The 21,109-nt window shown below is 35.3% G+C and overlaps 1 protein-coding gene across 1 annotated transcript in view; it reads left to right on the top strand.

Annotated features, from left to right (window-relative positions):
• Positions 1 to 21,109, top strand: part of LOC123316425 (dynein axonemal heavy chain 3) — a 2,043,583-nt gene that overhangs the window by 537,025 nt on the left and 1,485,449 nt on the right. The window contains exon 17 of the mRNA XM_044902499.1: positions 12,700 to 12,901. Coding sequence (XP_044758434.1) covers positions 12,700 to 12,901 — 202 coding nt within the window. The remainder of the gene's footprint in view (positions 1 to 12,699; positions 12,902 to 21,109) is intronic.

Here is a 21,109-nt window from a genome sequence, read left to right as displayed (position 1 = left end):
TATCCAATGCCTTTGATAGATCCAGCATTAGACCCACTGTTATATTAGAATCCTCCAAGGCATTAAGGATTCCTGAAATGAACTCAAACACTGCTGCCTGAGTTGATCTACCTCTTACATAACCATGTTGTGTGGGTAAAAGGATCTTTTCTTTTACAAGGTATTCTACTAGTTGAGTGCAGATTGCTAGTTCCAGTATTTTAAACCAGAGAGATGGTACAAGCTATTCAAATTTTTGGAAAAATCCAATAATTAAACATAATCGATAATAAAACAGATGTTTCTGAGCAAAGGATTCCTCAAAATCATTGAGCAATCCGATTTAAGAAAAATATATAGAGCGTTCCATTTGAAATAACACAACAATGTCCAACATTCGGTTTAGCCGACGTTGTTCATTTCTGTGATATTGTAAAATTTGTAGCATTTTTTCTCTTGATTCTGAAATGAAAATTTTCGGAATGGCTCATTGTCCTTGAATATTCATCACCATTTACATCTGAATATTTAGCTTGAGATGAAAGAAGTTCAACGGATGCATAGATACACACGATGAATTATAAACAGTCATAATTCCATTCGAGAGAGCCAAGATTGGTTTTCTTTCACGTGATTCTTTCCCCTACAGATAAATGCGATAAAAAATCGTTGAGATATGCCGCCTGGATTGCAATTATGGAGGAGATAGCGCACTGCGCCTCTCTACAGTTAATTCATCCGTATACTTATATTCCGCCTGTCTACATCTGCTTTGAAAATACAACGTTGCCATTTTCGGAGGTGCTAACGAGCAAAGAGTCCCCCACAGCAATTCTTCGATATACAGCTCAGCACACTAGCGCCAGTGATATACACTCGAACTAAAAGATTGTTCAGTACATAAACGGGGTGCGTTGTGACCTCAAAACGATTTTTTGATATGTTGGTCCCTGAAGCCTCCTGAATCTAACAAGCTAAAAAACAAGGCAAAACGTTGTCACCTCCGATTTCGGAGGTGACAGCGATATATATGAGGTGAGAGCGTTAAACGAGTCACTATTTTGGAGGTGATATTAACACTTTATAACTATATATATATATATATATATATATATATATATATATATATATATATATATATATATATATATATATATATATATATATATATATATATATATATATATATATATATATATATATATATATATATATATATATATATATATATATATATATATATATATATATATATATAACAATCCCGTTAATCAGATTACATCATATATATATATATATATATATATATATATATATATATATATAAAGTATATAGTTATAAAGTGTTAATACCACCTCCAAAATAGTAACTCGTTTAACGCTCTCACCTCATATATATCGATGTCACCTCCGAAATCGGAGGTGACAACGTTTTGCCTTGTTTTTTAGCTTGTTAGATTCAGGAGGCTTCAGGGACCAACATATCAAAAAATCGTTTTGAGGTCACAACGCACCCCCTTTATGTACTGAACAATCTTTTAGTTCGAGTGTATATCGCTGGCGCTAGTGTGCTGAGCTGTATATCGGAGAATTACTGTGAAAGACTCTTTGCTCGTTTGCACCTCCGAAAATGGCAACGTTGTACTGTGCAAGCAGATGTAGACAGGCGGAATATCAGTATACGGAGGAATTAAGTAATGAGAGGCGCAGCGCGTTTTCTCCTCCATTATTGCAAGCCAGGCGGCATATCTCAACGATTTTTTATCGCATTCCTTTGTAGGGGAAAGAATCACGTGAAAGAGAACCAATCTTGGCTCTCTCGAATGGGATTATGACTGTTTATATTTCATCGTGCGTATATCTATGAATCCGTTGAACTTCTTTCATCTCAAGCTTACACTATAATTCTGAATTTGGCGAACTATTTCATTACCTATCTGAAAACGAATCGATTTGAGTCTTGTCCATAATGATATTTCTTCTCTCTATGGAAATGATCCATATAGATAATACTACCTATTAGTATAACGAATAATCAGTATTGTATCATTGCATATAATAAAATAACCTGTTCAGAGAGAAACATTTTTTGGATAAGAAAATTCAGATGTTAATGGTGATGAATATTCAAGGACAATGAGCCAATCCGAAAATTTTCATTTCAGAATCAGGAGAAAAAAATGCTACAAATTTCACAATATCACAGAAATGAACAACGTCGGCTAAACCGAATGTTTGACATTGTGTTATTTCAAATGGAACGCTCTTTATATTTTTCTTGAATCAGATTTCTCAAAGATTTTGAGGAATCCTTTGCTCAGAAACATCTCTTTTATTATCGATTATGTTTAAATATTGGATTTTCCCAAAAATTTTAAGAGCTTGTAGCATCTCTCTGGTTTAAATATTTCAGTGATGTATCATAAAGAAAATTACCAATTATATCGAAACAAGTAAGATTTTATGAAGAATTCGCCAAAACAGATTTGCATTTTTCGATAGATCATACAGGGTGTAAGGGAAAAAATAAACAATATTGAAGTCTTTGGAAGGCCTCGAGTCAACATATTTTGAAATTGCAACCATATTTTTGTCAAGATATAATGAATCTTCATAATGAAGTTAATAATATAGATACATACTCGGATACATATGATTGAGATACAGATGATTGATTAACTTCTACTATCTAGAATAAAAAGGTACATAGATAAAATATAGCTATATACAGGATATCTGTAAACAAATGCGAAGGAATAAGGGAGATGATTCCTTAATGAAAATAAGCGGGGGTATTTCCTGTAAATTTTCCAAATCGACAGACCTTCCAAGATACAGCCTTTGGAAGGCGATGACGAGTTTACAGTTTTTAATTTTTTTCACAGGTTCTAAAAAACACTGAGTCATAAAACTATACATATTATGAAGCACTGAGTAGATTGTTACCAGTTTCAACTTCGGCAAGCTCGTAGTTTAGGCGGTAAATTGCTATCGATTTTTTCAATGTGTCTCTCCCTTAAATTCAAAAATTTCTGTGAAAATGTTGAAATTTGAGTTATTATGCTATTGTCATAGAAGTATACGAAACTAGCAGGTCGGGGGATCCAAGATTTCGGGCCGATTCACCTTAAAAAAACATAATAAAATGAATTTCGTGAATACCTACCGAGGCTGAAATCCACTATTCTCCGCTATAAAAAATTAGTATTATTCCAATAATATACCGACTTAATGAATGCTACGTTGCTATTACTATAAGGCCCGGTTGTTCAGTTCAGGATGAGGCAGAGATTTAAGATGATCCTAGGTAATCTGACAGAACTGAACTGAAATGTCAAAATCAATCTAGGATAAACTTTAATCCCGAACTGAACAACTGCTATACATGTAGAGTTTCGGATTTTGCGAGAATCTACTGCTTTTTCTTCAAAACAACAACTGCGCTGAAGGAAATGTGATTGACTGTTATCTATATCATTTACATCATTATTTGCCGAACTTCAAATTTCTGAATGAATTAAAATCTAAACTTGAAAATATACGAGATAATTTTCGCAAGAATTTCAATGAAATCTGAAAATTTTCATCATTCTGGAGCATTCTGGACATCAATAATTCTCGAATCATCCATGCAATAAATTCAATTTTATCCAATATAACACGCAAAACGAAATGTTATTCGAACTCGGCATCTTGAGCAATTCGTTCCTAAAAAGCCCGAATCAGGTAGAAAATTTTGAACCCTTCATATCAGCGAACACGTGTTTTGCAGTAAACAGATGCCGATTTCGTTTTCAACGGGCCATGTAACTAGGGTCGGCGTTGGGTGAAAGGATGAACGTTTCTTACAACAAGAAGAATTTGAATTTTCATATGACGGTGAGGGCATTCGTTTTAAAATTTTCAGAGTACAAGGAGTATACAGGGTGTTTCACGAGTAAACAGACAAATGAAAACCGCGAATAGAGGGCATTGAGCTGAGTTCAGAATCATACCATATACAAGGTGTTCCAAAACTAGTGAATCAAACGTCACACCACGATAGAGTAAACCAAATATTATCGAATGACACCAACATTAGTTCGACGAAAATGTACCGTTTCCAAAATAATAAGAATTTTATTAAAATACATAAAGTTGCCGATTTTCGAACTATTTTTCTTAGTAACAGGGCCAGTTTGTGAAAAAGGATATCGATTTTAAATTATATTGAAGTAATATTATTGTTTCATCTCCCCTAATTGAAATTATTTTAAGTAGTTAATCGATAACCATAACCTAAGTAAATGTAAATTAAAACAATTGTTTTTTCTACATGATTTTTAATACTCAGAATAAACAGGGGTGATAATATGGGAGAAAAACGCTATCCTTAATAACAAATTGGCCTTGTGACTGAAAAAATAGTTCGAAAATCGGCAACTTTAGGTTAGGTTTTTTTAGAAACGGTACATTTTCGCTCAACTAATGTTGGTGTCATTCGATAGTATTTGATCTACTCTATCGTGGTGTGACGTTTGATTCAATAGTTTTGGGGCACCCTATATATAGGTTTCTTCGGGGTTTTTTGAAATTTCTCGAATTTCCGTTTGGCTATAACTCCTGAAATTCTGATCAAGTCGACTGAAAATTTATAATTAGCTTTGAGTTGTTAATTTCATTGAAACAGAGCATTAAAATTCGACAAAAATCTGGACCGGGCTCAGTGAGGCTTTACTTAACTTCAAACTCATAAAAACACCGTGTATGTAGTTTTTTAATCATAATTTCAACTTTTTTGTTATCTGCATTATTATTGTCTCAAAATGAATTGATTTTTGGGTTGCCCCACCTGTTGATCATGTTCTAGAAATAATTGTTTTGGTCAGACGCCTCTAAGGAATAGAACACTTCATGAAAATGTATTTAGAAATCCTTAATTGATTTTTTTTCGAAGAATATTCTGTTGAATGTGTTCAACAATTATACCATATTCGGTCTTCAAAATACTCTTTCACAAGGATAAAATGTTTCAAAATTGATGATACCCAAATATGGATCGAAAAACTACGCTATCTTGAAACTAAAAATTAAAACTTGATCTTCAGAATGAATCTATTTTTCTATGGACAACTAGTTGTGTGAATAAAAACAAAGAAAGAAATCGCGGGGTGTCAGATCTGGAGATCTAGCAGTCCAATATTGTGGTCCTACCCTTCTAATAAAATGACCTGAAATACTGATAAATACTTTTGCTGGTGCATGAATATCATCAATGTTTCAATAACAAATTGTAATAAGACCAGAACAATCCATAGATTTCCATAGATCCAATAATGACTATAACGGAATCAGTAAAGAATTCGAAAGTGCATTTATCACACTTATTCGAAGTGCCAATCATTACCTTCACTAAAAGACTAAATGAGATGAAAATCAGTTCGGAAAATTACTTCAGTTCCACGTTGTCCATAAAAAGCGATTCATTCGGAAGATATCGAATTATAATTATTATTTTCATGATCATGATAGGGTAGTTTTTTCTATTTTTGTTTATTATCAATAATAAAGCTTATTATCACTGTTAATCACTTATCTGAATAACCAGATATGCTATAAATATCAAAAACAAATGCAAGACATATATTGAGAACGAAAAAATTCAGTTGAACATTTCCAATTCCATTTTTAGATTTCCTCAGTTGATTGGCGATCATATTCATCCCATTAATTAATGTGAAGTAAAAGTCAATATGCAGCGCTGTTTTTTCCAGACATTTCACGATCAAACAATTATTCATTAGAAATAATCTGAAAAGGCATACCAAAGTTTCATTGATTTTGAGAAAATCAATGAAGATACCTGAAAAATTCAAAATTATGACGAGAAAAACTACAAACAGAGTGTTTTGCATGAGTTTCAATTTGAATATATCCTCAATGAGTCCGGTCCTGCGTTCGTCAACTTTTAATGTTCTGTTTTATTGAAACTTAGAAGTTTAAGCGGATAATGAATTTTTAGCCGAATCCAACTAAAATATTTGGAGTTATGGCCGAACAAAAATTAGGGAAATTTGAATAAACTCCTCTCTATATCGGAAACGGAATGCCTAAGACACACATATGAGGTGTTTTTGAACTGAGCTCAATGCCCTCTATTCACGGTTTTCGTTTGTCCGTTTACTTGTGAAACACCCTGTGTACTGAAAAATTTCAAAAGACTCCTCGAGCAATTAAGAAATGCCATTAAATCAAGGAGTTTCTTTTGAACCGCTATGATGAAAAATGTCAATATCCAGTTATTATTATTATTTGGGGTGATTCATCGAAAATCCCCAATATCTCGAAAACCAAGGCACTTTTGCCAAACGTAAAATATATTTATTTGAACCCCCATAGAGTACTCTACCCGCAGGCTCCATATTATCCATTCATTACGCCACACCCTGTATAATTATTATTATTATATCAATGTACTGAAAATAAACAGACATGAATACTAGGCAGTTGTTTTGTTTGAAGGTGAAGCTCCTGTTGCTTCAAACTTCTTTCAATTATTTTGACTACCATTCACGCAAGATGATTTTTGTTGAGGAATTCAACATTCTCGTAATTATCCGTTCATTTCTTCAAGAGATACCCATTCCCTACCACCTATGAGTATTCAATTCAATGCTAACACTGCATCAAATGCATTTCATCCTCGGGTTGATTTTTTTGAATTCTACAACTGATGTAACGTCTTCAGCCTCCAGCCAAAGAAAATAAACAACAGTAACTCTCCTCAAGCTACTGATTACTTCTATTTTCCATGTAAATAAATAGATTTGGTATGTCTTCAATCAGTTTGTATAAATGTCAATTATGTTCGTTACATATTTTCGACGCAATATTTTCCGAAGTGATTTGACATTGTGATGAAATACGTAATTACTGAGAGTCCACGTAGAACGGACTACGAAGCATTTATTTAAAACTCAAAAATGTTTTGACAAGCGTCTTAACCCAACATTTTCGTACCATACAGAGTGAAAGGTATTCAATTTCCATGGCCACTCCTGTGCTAAAATGAAAGTGAATGAAGTATAGAAGCTGAAAGTGAAACGTATATCTTCGTTGATTCATTCGGGAAAAACATTTCAATGGAGTTCCTCATGTCGTGAATATAATGCCCAAAATTTAGATAACTATTTCATACCAGAACAAATTCGGTAAAATTGTCTTTGGAATTTATCTCATATGTACCGAAAAATTTCATTGTCATGTATCATTCATTTTAGGACCTATACGGTATTAAACTCCCCTATCGGACGAAGTATCGTAGACATAGCATACTTATTCAAAACTGTTGATATTCATGAAGAAAAGATAATAATTTCTGTCCAAATTCATTTACTCCGAATCCTTATCAATCAATTATTAGCGTATGAAGTTTATTAATATCAGTATCGTTCTCGAACTATTTACAGGTTTCAGTATGTGTGAATGAATCGGAAGAGCAGCTGTATATGAGTAGAATTCAAGCTGCCCTACTTTCTGTCCTCCTCAAATCTGACAACGTTGCGGGAGGTGAGAGCGCACTACTAATAAAAAATATATGCGGAGGTAGTAAGGTCTGATTCGTTTAAAGAAAAATTTTTCAATGAAAATCTTTTCCCCTCTTTAGGTACCCCTGTTATTTACCTTCCCCTCTACATATATAAGCAAAAATTATTCCAATTAAAAAACTCCTTCACCCGGAGGTCAGGTCGCCCAATGAACTTAACGGAGGTAACAACGCACTAAGGGTTCATATATATATATATATATATATATATATATATATATATATATATATATATATATATATATATATATATATATATATATATATATATATATATATATATATATATATATATATATATATATATATATATATATATATATATATATATAGCTTAGTTGCTATGAGGTCGGTGATGTGTATATATATATATATATATACATCACCGACCTCATAGCAACTAAGCAAGCCAAAAAGAAGCAAAGGAACATTTCGATGGCTATCAGAAGGTCTTTGGCTCGGTACATCACACTTGGCTTATAAAGATGTTACCATTGTATGGAATATCGACGCCGATCATCATCCTTTTGGAGCATGGCGCACGCAGCTGGTGGTGAACACCAAACAAAAGAATTACAAGACCGCCGTAATCAGAACCAGGAGAGGTATTTTTCAAGGGGATACGTTGAATCTTCTTTGGTTCTGTTTAGCACTGAACCCCCTGATTAGAATACTAAAAAACCAGATATACAGGTACAATTTACAAAAGGCGAGGAATATAAGAATTAACCATCAGTTTTATGTAGACGACCTGAAGCTCTATGCTGCAAACGAAGAGCAGCTCAAGAAACAACTGAGAATAGTGGCAGCGTTCTCAGAGGACATTGGAATGGAGACATGTCAAGAGAGGCCGGGTACAGGAGGGCACAGGCTTATTTGTGATGGAAGACCATACGATCTCGGAACTGGGAAAACAAGAATCTTATAACTACCTCGGATTGCAACAAGCTCTGGACGTTAAAACCACACAAATGAAGAATATTTACAGAGAAAAGTTCCTCATCGAAGGCGATGTTTGAGGCGGTGAACATATGGGCTATACCTAGTATTACTCATTCTTTTGGTGTGACCAAATGGTCCAACTCGGAGCTGAAAGAAATTGACAAAAGAGCAATTCACTTATCCGAATTGCATTTGATGTTTTTGGAAATAAAAGTGACCAAACCGAATTTCAAATGACCATTTCTGGAATTGAACTGACTAATCTGAAATACAACTGACGGGTTCTGAAATAAACTTGACTAATCTGAATTTCAATTGATCATTTCTGAATTACAACTGAAAATGATGTAGATAGGTGAAAATATCGAGAGGAGTCCTGCAGTGGGATTCTGTGACGTAGAGTCATTCGTGTCAACTGTACGCACTTTTGCCTTTCAAGCCATACCCTGTTTCAAATGTTGAAGCTAGGAAAATTAAAACATATTCATAGGATAGAGAATTTTCTAATCTATAAAATAACATCAAATAGCCAACAAATCAAGAATGTTTTCTTTCCGCAAAAAAAAATTTAATGGTAAAAGTCGGAGTGCGTTCACATGCCCCGTATTACGGGTAAGTGTGCGCACCCTTACGGGGTAAGTGAATGCAGTGCTTAGTGAACCACACAATCAAAACAAATTACAAAATAATGTCGTCAAAATGTTACAATATTAGAGAAATGCTGTTTATTGTCAATACAGAAGCGCCTTCTTATAACCACTGCATTATTGTTCGTGCCACAATTCTTGGCATGATACATTCCCCTGTTGGTGGCTTTTCATATTTTTCCGAAAAAATAGGACAATATTGATCGAGTCTCAACCAAGAAAATCAACAATGTCATAATTTATTCCTCACTGAACTAATGCCCATATAATGAATCTATGCGCACACTTACCCGCGCACACTATCCCCAGTAAGCCAAAATTTGAATTGATGTTCTTATAGAGTTGAGCAGCTAAGAGAACCTAAAATTTTTAATTATATATTTAGATTAATATGCCCATGATCGAATGAAATATTGTTTAACACTGTCGGACTCGATACTTGTGCCTGGCAGAATAAGCAGAGATGCTGAAAATTAACAAGAAAACTAGTGAATTTGATTGATTGCAAATAAAAAGTTAACGAAACGTCGCACGGCTCACTCCTATGAAAAACTGATTTGCGCCCTTGCTTCACCCAAATGAACCCCTCTTTCATACATTGCATAGTCGAGATATACGCACTGCGCACACTTACCCACTGCGCTCAGTTACCCCGAATGACTCTATAGAATTCCATATATCGCTTAAAATCATATATCTATTATATTCTGTATCGATAATGAGGCAGAGAAAAGTGAAGTCAGCCCGTGGGAGGAATCGACTTCTGCGCATATGCAGAAATATTAAGAATGAAAATACTTAGCTCTGATACATGAATTTATAAACTGACAGGAATGAAATGATTTTACCTCACAACCATTCGAATATTTTCGACCTTAACCTAACAATATGTTGATATTGGTCTGTATCAGGTTTAAACTCAGGTTTTCATTACGTAGTACTGTATGTTATCGCTTTATCTCTTATAATTAGAAGAAATAATTCATAAAACTTCATCATTTTCAACACTAGACGCTCGGGTTTATAACAAAAGTGAAATATTATGTGTTTTTCACAGAAAACCTGCGGAGTGCGGAGATTAACAAAAGTCATGTTGAATCAACAAAATCGTAGGATTGTGAATATATTTTTCGAGGTTGTTTACTATCGTATATAATCAGCATTGTATCTAGATAAGTTTGTTATTGTCTTGAAATTGGCAGTTGAGGTAATAATTCGTGTTCAATTTATGATTGTTTTTTTCAGCACTGAGATAGTGAAACATCTATATCTATATCTACTAGTTTCTCATCTTCTGAATATTTTTATTGCCCAATTGATTATTGTATTGCTTTTATTGAAGCATTGCTCTTTTAATGAGCGCCCTGTACTTTTTTATATAATATAACTACATATTACACCAAATGCCTTCATTATTAAAGCTTGTTTTCACGTGTATTTTACATCACAATATACTTTTATATGTCCTAAAATCAAAATTAAACACATTATTATACGGAATCTATCCCTATGTCGTAGATCATTTCTGCTATACGTCAATCATGAACCGTAACAAGGAAAATGACACGCTACGCTTGAGCGTTAGAATGATGTCAGCTTCAGAGGTTGGAAACGAAATGAAGCTACAGCAAACTTCCATGGATCTTGCAGACCAATTTTATATTGATCCATTATTGAAAAAATATACCATTTTATTTCGAAATTTTGTTTTCAGCTTGTTAAGAAAGGTTCATAGAACACTTTCCAATAGAAATAAATCTTAAGAATTTCGCTAAAATATCCAAAAACAGGCGAGAAGTACCTACGCGGCATTTTTAGTCCCATAAGAAATGCATAGGGAATTCAGCGACCAGATCCATGGATGGATCGCGATTCAAAATTCGCGCCTTACCTCACTAATATGGTCTATATATTACATATTAAACCGTATTAGCTTCATTCAATCTGAAAAGTTGAATCAATTTCTCAATCTCGATAGGAAAGTAATCACTGGCTTGACGCATTGAATGTCTTGTTATATTTGAGAGCTTTGAATCTTCCGATCTTCACATATTTCATATATTCATACATTCACTAGAATAAAAAAAAATGAATTAATAATGGCAACTGTACCTAGAAACGAGTCAAATTGAAATATTGTCCGCTGAATATCAATCTGACAATTAAACAACACAAAATTCACAAGAATTCAACTTATGATTTTTGTTGAGCTAGTAAAAACGCTGAAATCACCCGAACAATAACGATACGAACACAGAATGCCTGTGGCGATTATCGCTTCAAAACCTTGGTGTCCACCATAGAAATCGACCTGTGGAATTCTACATGATAAAGAATCACACTGCAGGACTCGATTTTCATGAAAAGTACATTACCAGAAACCGTTTCACGATATCCTCATTTGTCTTGAAGATATAACCAAATTTGATATTTTGTCGATTTCGAAAATGTTCCATAATTTCTTTATTTGCAAAAATATCTGAATTCACTTTGCCTTGGAGATTTGAGTGATATATGGACATATAATGGAACTATAAATTAATATAGCTAGGTATTGAATTATTTGTGACACAGATATTTTACGAGAAGCTGATTTTTTTTGTATGATATGAGATTAATAGAAAGAACGCATTCTTATTTAAAACAACGAAGTAGTTTCTTCCCTTAGTACGAAAGATAAAAAGAGTGGATATGGTGTCTTATCCCTAGTGAAAAACTGCCTGTAGAAAGTTTTTATCGTTTTTATATATTTTTGAGAATGAAAAAGATATGTCACATTTTGACACACATTTTGAGAAAAAATCAAAATTTGGTTATATCTTCAAGAAAAATGAAGATATCGTGAAACGGATTCCACTAATGGATTTACGAGAATAGATCCCAGGACTCCTCTCGACGTTTTCACCTATCTAGTCTAGAAGTACCTGAAACAGCCAAAATCAAGAGATTTACAGTGAATTTTCATGAATATTTTCAGTCGGTTGGAATTTCCGACAAAAAAACTGTCTCCTCTTTATTTTGAAAACTATTTTGAAAGAAAATCAATTTCAGAAGAATTATCATTTTTTGAATTATATTCAAAAAAAATAGAATGACTGCTTATACCTGAATCCATTGCTCATCAAAATTTCTGCTTCCTCGGTTCGAATGACCACTGGTCGCCACTGATTTTGAACAAGAGTATTTCTCTTGCTGGTTTCTTGTAATCTAATTCAGGAGAAATGAGTTTTGACTCTGCAACTAACTTCCATTCAAAATTACGGATTATAGGTTGATGTTCTGTTTCGAATTATAGGTTGATGCCATCATTGCTCACATTCTGAAAAAAATTTTGAAATTCCACCTTCGAAATTCCATAGCCTAATTGAAGACCAATTTCTTATTGCCTGATCAAATTATTGACAGTTTTGATAAACATGAACATAAATAACATTTGATCCATTATTACCTTAGGCAACGTTCAGAATTGAAATACAGAATAACATCAATTTACTACTGATAGAAATGAACAATTGCTATGAGTTTTTTGTTTTTTATTATTTTCAGATTTTTCTTCTTATCCAATGATGAGCTCCTGGAAATTCTATCAGAGACTAAGGATCCATTGAGAGTTCAACCTCACCTGAAAAAATGCTTTGAAGGAATTTACCTTCTGGACTTTACACTGGAAGAAGAAGTAGTTGGAATGATAAGTGCTGAAAAAGAAATCGTACCTTTGAGCGGAAAAATTATTCCTGCAGATGCAAAGGTACGTATTGCATATGTGAAAACATTATTTATCCTGTGACCCAATTTTGGCATAACTGATGTCGAGAAAATCACACACACTCGTATGGGCAGCAGTGCTACGAGTGCAAACTTATTAGTCCGACATAGCTGTTGGTCAAGCAATTATTTTCAGTACTAAGTCACCTCATGGAATAAAGTTTTTTTCACTCTTGAGAGATCGATGGATAGTTTATTGAGTAGTAGGTACCAGTTTTCACTCGACATGTTGAAGTTCCTTTCCATAAGAAAATAACTATAACTTGGAGGCCAAAACTATCAGTCAACCATTACTTCCAATAAGTTTGTCCTTCAATTTCCATATCGAAAAATCTATATTTCTAACAACACCGTATATTTCGTTCAGCTTACTCACCCAATCATATAAGATTTTAAAAGATAGAAAACTGTCCACAGCTCATAAATTAAAAATGGAAGCATATAGAAAAGTTTCGTCTTGAAATATTAGTAATGAAATGTGGAGGATCAGCTTTACTGAATGTGGGCTAGCGCGTTGTAATTCGCCGCTGGATATGCTAGTGTAGTGTGAGGTCCACATCTCGAGAACTATAGCAGCTAAAAGAAAACGGACGGCACATTCCAGGGCACTTCTTTCCTGACTATTCCAAATCTTGAAATAGATCCAGCCTAACGTTAATAGATTTTGAGTTATGAACGAAAATTGAGAAAGTATCATTTTCAATGAAGCTGAAGAACTCTCTCGTTTGAACTCATATTCGAAATCCGTTGTTACATTCTACAGGTACTTTTTTATGAGGAATTCGAACATGATATTATTGAATTTTTTGATCCAGTCATTTTCGAGATACGACAAAAATTTTTGATTTTTTAAATGTAAACTAAAGTTGAAAGTGCTTTCATCTTGCTGCAATTTTTTTGCTGATTTCAAAAATGTATCATATGTCGCTTGTTGGAGAAAACACTTAGATATCAAAATACACGTTATTCCATGTGGTATCAGGAATCTAATTCGTTACTCCTCTCTCATCAAAAAGACAATTAGTCAGTAATGAATGACATTCGCTACAATCGACATACTGCTGCTTAACCGCTTATCGCTACGTTTTTTGGTATTTCTTGGCTATTTTCCAAAACTACTTATTTCACTGTGACTATAGTGAAAGTGCTGTGTTGCTGTGCACAATAAAAATTCAACAGTGCTGCATTGCTGACTTGAAGAAGAGCACAATCGACCGTTGGCACTGGAAAATTGGAGCTATAACATCCAGGTGAGGTTTCTGATACCGCCGCTTTTTTTTTTAATACAGTCCATTTTATCTCAACAACCTAAGAGCTATCATTTTCGCCAACACTTTGATCCTTCTGTAGCCGTATATAAACCATGTTTTCATCTTAAAATTCAAAATTTTCATTGCAGTTTCAAATTGATCGCATGTGCGTGGAGCTCGTCAATCACTCGTATTCAGAAAGTTTACCGCTTTCAATAGAAGCTCGTCAGATTTTCCAATTATTTGATGCAATTATTATATTTCTGGAGGATATATAATCTATTTTATTGATTTTTAAATACAAACTCTGTAATTGAAATCGAACACCTGGTCCGCCATTTTCATAAGTTCTTCAGCATTTCAAAAACGCAGCAACCTTTATCCTGAAAATTCATCTCGCGCATCAACGCATGTCTGTTGACATAAATCAGCGCATTTTGTTGAAAGAGATCATTGACCCTTCAGCTGATTTCACTGAATAACGGAGCGCGATGGATAAATTAAAAAAATCCAAAACATTTCGAAACAATTCGATTTCCGATATGAAGTCGCTTCATGTTCTAGCCCAGAAGGCTAAAACCGATAGAACTCAACACTTCTCATTCAAGGTACGCTATCAAGATATACAGACGATTCACGACGCATTTTTTGAACATCACAACAAGGTAATTTCCGCACTTTTGAATGCTCCTGAGTCCGATTTGGAACTGGAAAATTTTGTTCGCGAGAGTTTTCTTTCTGATTAGTACAACGTGAAAATATGCTTTACCGAATTATTTGATGATTACGTAAGATCGCCATCAGGACCAAGCCATAATAGTACAATGTTAGGTCCATCCACTAATCATGGAAATGTTCGATTACCTAAAATATCATTGATGAAATTTAGTGGTGATTACATCATTTCGAGATCAGTTTGATGCACTTGTGCACAACAATCCATTCTTAACTCCAATAGAAAAATTCACTTATTCAGTTAGTTCTGTTCAAAGCTCTGCACTTTCTTTAGTTAAAACGTTGCCTTTAACGTCGCCTTATTGCGTCATCGCTTATAAAAGTATTGTTGAACGTTTTCGAATCGCCGCTTACAATCTCAGAGTCTGTGGACCGAAATAAGGTCACAAGTCCTTCTGCAGAATCGTATAGAAAATTGATAGATACCTTCACCGAAAACGCTGCTTTAAAAACCCTCAAATTTCCCACCGATCATTGGGATTTTATTTTAGTCATGATGATTATAAAACGTCTTGACAAGAATACGCTTACACGCTTTGAAATGGAACATCAATCCACCGAAGTTCCAACATTCAGTGAAGTAATTGATTTCATTAATAGACATTGTCTTGTTTTAGAAACGCTGGGATCTTCAACTTCGCAAACAATTAATGATAATGATAAACAAAATGCAATGCGAAAATCTGCTTCTTTTATACGTCCCATTTCATCTCGTACTGCTGTATTGTTTGTCAACAAATCGCCCGCCGCTACTTGTATTCTTTGCCAAGCAAATCATTCGCTTTATACCTGTTCTGCATTTGCTAATAAGTCTGTTTCTGATCGCTATCACTTCTGTAAAGACAACAAACTATGTTTCAATTCTTCATGAACTTTTTAGGGTTTTCACTCCCAATCTCTGAAACAAAATCAATTAAAAATGAAATCAACGATGTTTCAATTGTCTAAGTTCCTCTCATGATTTACGATCTTGCAGATCCTTTTGATAATGTCGGGAAAACAGTGTCATTGTTGTGGTAAACAATTCGGGAGCCATTTGATTTTAACTTGCGCTATTTGTCGCAATGACTTCGGCAATACTTGTCTCAATATTGGGACTTCTGAAGTGAGAGTTATTAACTCTCGGAAATCTATTTCTTGGAGCTGCAGACAGTGCGAAAGCATGGGAAATGATATAACATCTTTGAAGAGCGTTATAGTTTCTCTTCAAAATGAGATTAAACAACTAAAGGATGCAGTGGAGACTGTCCAGCGTCCTCAAGCCCAGATGGCTTCTAATAGCTCTTTTGAAGAGATTATTGTAGAGTTTGAAGAGCGCCTCAAACGTAAAAATAACGTTATCCTTTATGGGCTCCCTGAACAACCACCGAATGTTGCGATAGAGGCGAGAAAGGAACTCGATTCTAAAGCAGTTAAGGACGTAATAAAAGTCCTGGATAAGACACTTCCTGCGTCGGATATTGAGGTCTTTCGTTTGGGAAAGCAGGGATCATCGTCTGGGAGACCACGTCCAGTAAAGATTGTGTTTTCCAATCCATCGCAGCCCCTAACGTTGCTCAAGATATCCAGAAATCTCAAGAAGGATTCTAAATACTCCCATTTGAACATCACAAATGATTGGACTCCAAGACAGGCCAACTACTTCAGGGAGTTGAAGAGTGAGGCTGAGTTGAGGAAAAAAGATGGTGAAGATGTAACAATTAGATTTTTCCGTGGTGTTCCTAAGATCGTTCCTGTGGTTGTAAATGCGTTAAACTAGTGTCGCCCAATTATAGTGATACCACACTTACTTGTTATTACCAAAACGTTCGCGGACTGAATACTAAGACTCATGAATTTTACTCTTCCGTTTCATGTGGTGATTGTGACATTGTGTGCTTGAGTGAGACATGGCTTTCCGATGGGGTTGTCGATTCCGAGATTTTTCCACCTGATTATGACGTATTCAGATGTGACAGAGATCGAGTGGCTGCGAATGCGACCATGGGAGGAGGTACCCTTCTGGCTTTTCGGAGTTATTTGAATGCACAGCGAGTAGATCTTTCAATACTGCACCAATTGGTGCCCACTGTTGATGTCGTTGGTTGCACGATAAAGTTGAGGTCGAAGAATTTTTTGGTTGTATGCTTGTATATTCCGCCTAGAATTGATGTTCCATCCTATGATTTATTTCTTGAGGCTCTCTCATCCCTTGATATTGTTCATGGTAAACAACTTTTAATACTTGGGGACTTCAACGCTCCTGAGTTTGTTTCTTCTTCATCTTCCGATCCGAGAACTTCAGCACTCGGAGTTTTTTCGAGTGTTTTGGACTTAGTTCAGTTCAACTCGCAGCTTAATGTTAACAACAGGCTCTTAGATCTGGTGTTCTCCAATGTATTATGTGAAATGGATTCTGAGGTCCCTGCATATGTTTCTGTTGACTCTCACCATCCGCCATTTCTGCTTAGGCTGGACGTGAAGAAGAATAACTCTAACCTTGATTTGGGCGGAAATAATGAATTCAGGGAGTACAACTTCAGGAGAGCAAATTTCATCTTGATGTATAGGATGATTTCTGAGGTCAATTGGTCATTCATCACAAATATAGCTGATACCAATGTTGCGTGTGGGGAATTCTATTCGATACTCGATGCAATTTTTCAGGACACTGTTCCTTTGAAGAGAAAACGAAAGAGGAGATTTCCTCCCTGGTACACTACGGAAATTATTGAATGTATACTCCTAAAGGAAAAAGCCTTCTCGAACTATAAAAAGTATAGAAGTGATTTTGATTTTCAACATTTTTGCAATGTCCGCCGCAGATTGAAGGCCTTGTTGCACACCGAGTATGGAAGTTTTATTCGGCACTCAGAAGAATATGTTAGCACTCAGCCCGATAGGTTCTGGCAGTTTGTGCACGATAAAAGAGGTAATTCTCGTATTCCAGGAAGGATGGTAAATGGTTCTCAGGTTATCGAGGGGACGAAGAATATCGCTAACGCTTTTGGTACTTACTTCGGTAGCGTATTATTTGATGATGTTTGTTCTGTGAGCGTGCCCCTGTTCCAGGAGATTTCTCGATTACAGGTTTCAGTCGATTCAATCACGGATGCTCAGATTCTCAGGGCTGCGAAGAGGTTGGGCGACAAAGCAACGGCTGGGCCAGATGGTGTGCCAAGCTATTTGGTAAGAGATTGTATCGCTGCGCTATTGACACCCTTACGCCATATTTTTAACTTAATATTAAATACTGGAATATACCCAGATATGTGGAAGCTCGCTAAGGTTGTGCCTGTGTTGAAGAAAGGAGATCGATCACAGATTGGGAATTATAGGCCTATATCTCTGTTGTGCAACTTCTCGAAAATTTTCGAGATTATTTTATATAACGAGATCTACCCAGTTGTGAAACACCTGATCAATATTGAGCAGCACGGCTTTATGGGTGGGAGGTCATGCATCAGTAACCTCGTTTGCTTTACCGAGTTTTTGACTCGTAGCCTGGATGAGGGTCATCAAGTGGATGTTATGTTTGCCGATTTCCAGAAGGCTTTTGATAAGATCTGTCATGAAATCCTTATTGAAAAACTCAGATGTAAGTTCGGCTTTTCACATACATTGCTGGCAGTGATCGCATCTTACCTGTTCAATCGTCGGCAATATGTTCAGATCGAAGGCTTCCGTTCAGAAGAGTATGCTGCTACATCCGGTATACCTCAGGGATCTAATCTGGGCCCTCTCTTATTCATATTGTTTTTAAATGATATCATCGATGTAATAGAGAGTGCAAAGCTGGTCTTTGCCGATGATTTGAAAATTTTCCGCAGGATAATGAGTTCAGGTGATTGCGAGGGGCTTCAGGAGGATTTAGAGCGGTTGTATCATTGGTGTGTTGTTAACAAGCTCAGCCTAAATATTTCTAAATGTAGCGTCATGTCTTTCACGAGGAGTAGGCAACCTGTTGTGTTCCCCTACACAGTGTGCGGTAATTTGTTGGCGAGAGTATCTGAGGTTAGGGATTTGGGTGTGATCTTTGATAGTAGACTCACTTTCATCCCACACGTTGATCAGTTAGTGCTTTCTGTCTCGAAGGTTTATGGTTTCATAATACGCAACTGCAGATATTTTACTCACACATCAACCTTTTTGTGCCTTTTCAATGCATTAATAAGAAGCAGGTTGGACTATGGCTCTGTAGCTTGGAATCCCATCTACAATTGTCACAGACAGCGCATTGAATCAATTCAGAAGCGTTTCCTGAAGTACCTTGTTTGGAGGGAGGATGGTGTCTACCCAGTGAGAGGTTCAGAGTATGGCTTGCTTTTGAACAGATTTGGAGTCTCCTCTTTGGAAGTTAGACGAAAAGTACTGGCGGTGAAATTTTTGTACAATGTAGTGAATGACATAACGGATTGTCCATCGTTACTAGCTATGGTCAACTTCATAGTGAGAAGGCAGAATTCTAGATCACAGGAACTTTTTTACTTGCGTACTCCCAGGACCAATCTTCTCCTGCAATCTCCGATTGAGTTTATGTGCCGGACCTTCAATACGATCTCTGCGGTTTGTGATATTAATTTTGACACTTTACCATGTATTATTGAAGTACTTTTATGCAGTTTGGAGTGTGAACAGTAGACTGAGTTTTCTTTGTTACCATCGAGTGGTGTAATGATCGGTTGTGAGTTTTTTTTTTTTTCTGGGTACAGTTCATATTGCTTTAATGTTCAATTTTTATTCATTTCCTGTAATTGGGTTCTTCCTGTAGGAAATAAATGGCTTATTATTATTATTATTATTATTATATTATTATTATTATACATGTAAAGTATGTAAGTCAAAATTTCATCACACACTTCTCCATGACAACACTAAAATGCGCTCCGCTAATGCTTCAAGTTTTTCACCATCCGCAATATCCCCTATGTCAAATGGTCAAGAATCATTTCGACCGCAAAATAACTCACATCACCCTGATAATGATTCGACTTTCGTTGGTGCTGGGGTCATGGCACATCCCAGTCATGTTCTTTTGGCTACTGCTTATGTTGATGTGTGTGATGGCCGCGGTGCTCATCAATCTCTTAGATGTTTGATAGATTCGGGTAGTATGACTTGTTTTATCACGGAAAAGGCAGTAAAACGTCTGAACTTGCATAAAGTTCCTAATTCTGTTGAAGTCAGAGGATTAGGATCCATGAATGCTAAATTGAGTAGTGGATCAGTCACTTAAAATGTGGTAAAATGGTTCGTTTGATAGAAAATATATTATCTGATCGAAGACTTCGTGTTTTTGTTAATGATAAAAGCAGTAGTTTCAAAACTTTAAATAATGGACTTCCACAAGGATCGGTATTATCTCTTCTTCTTTTCAATTTAGATTTATGTGATATCCCCGATACGTCTTCCGAAAAATTCATTTACGCCGATGATATTGCTCTTGCTTTTCGCCATTCTGATTTCGAAGTAATAGAAAATACTTTAACGCAAGACTTAGAAATCCTGAAAAATTATTTCCTTGAATGGCGGTTATGTCCTAATCCAAATAAAACAGAAGTTTCCTGTTTCCATTTAAATAATCAGCAAAAATATAGAAAATTGAAAGTAACTTTTAATGATGATGTTTTACAACATAATTTCAATCCTAAATATCTCGGAATAAAATTAGATTCTTCATTGAATTTTAAGGTTCATTTGGAGAGTTTACGTTTGAAATTAAATTCGAGGAACAATATAATTCAAAAATTAGCTGGTTCTTCATGGGGTGCTGATGCCATCACACTTCGTACGGCAGCTTTGGCTCTAGTTTTTTCTGCTGCTGAGTACTGTTGCTCTGTTTGGTTCAACAGTGCTCACGTCAATAAAATCGACACCATACTCAATGATTCTATGAGGATCGTTACGGGGACTATCAAATCTACACCTTTGCATTGGTTACCCGTTCTGTCAAACATCGTACCACCTCATATTCGCCGACAGGTGGCAGTCTCAAAGTCTTGGAATAAATTCCATTCCTACCCAAATTCATTTCCAATTTTATCATATTTACCAGATTCTAGAAGTGCTAGATTAAAATCTCGTAAGCCTTTATGGACTAATGATTTTCTGTATTCAACTAATAACCATAAAGAATTTTGGCAATCAGAATGGAATTCATGTAATCTTTTTAATAAAGATTTGATTACTGATCCCTCAAAAAAAGTTCCTGACTTTGATCTTCCAAG

The sequence above is a fragment of the Coccinella septempunctata genome, chromosome 7, assembly GCF_907165205.1.
Source record: "Coccinella septempunctata chromosome 7, icCocSept1.1, whole genome shotgun sequence".
Lineage (NCBI taxonomy): Eukaryota > Metazoa > Arthropoda > Insecta > Coleoptera > Coccinellidae > Coccinella > Coccinella septempunctata.
This window is presented reverse-complemented; position numbering and strand designations above follow the sequence as displayed.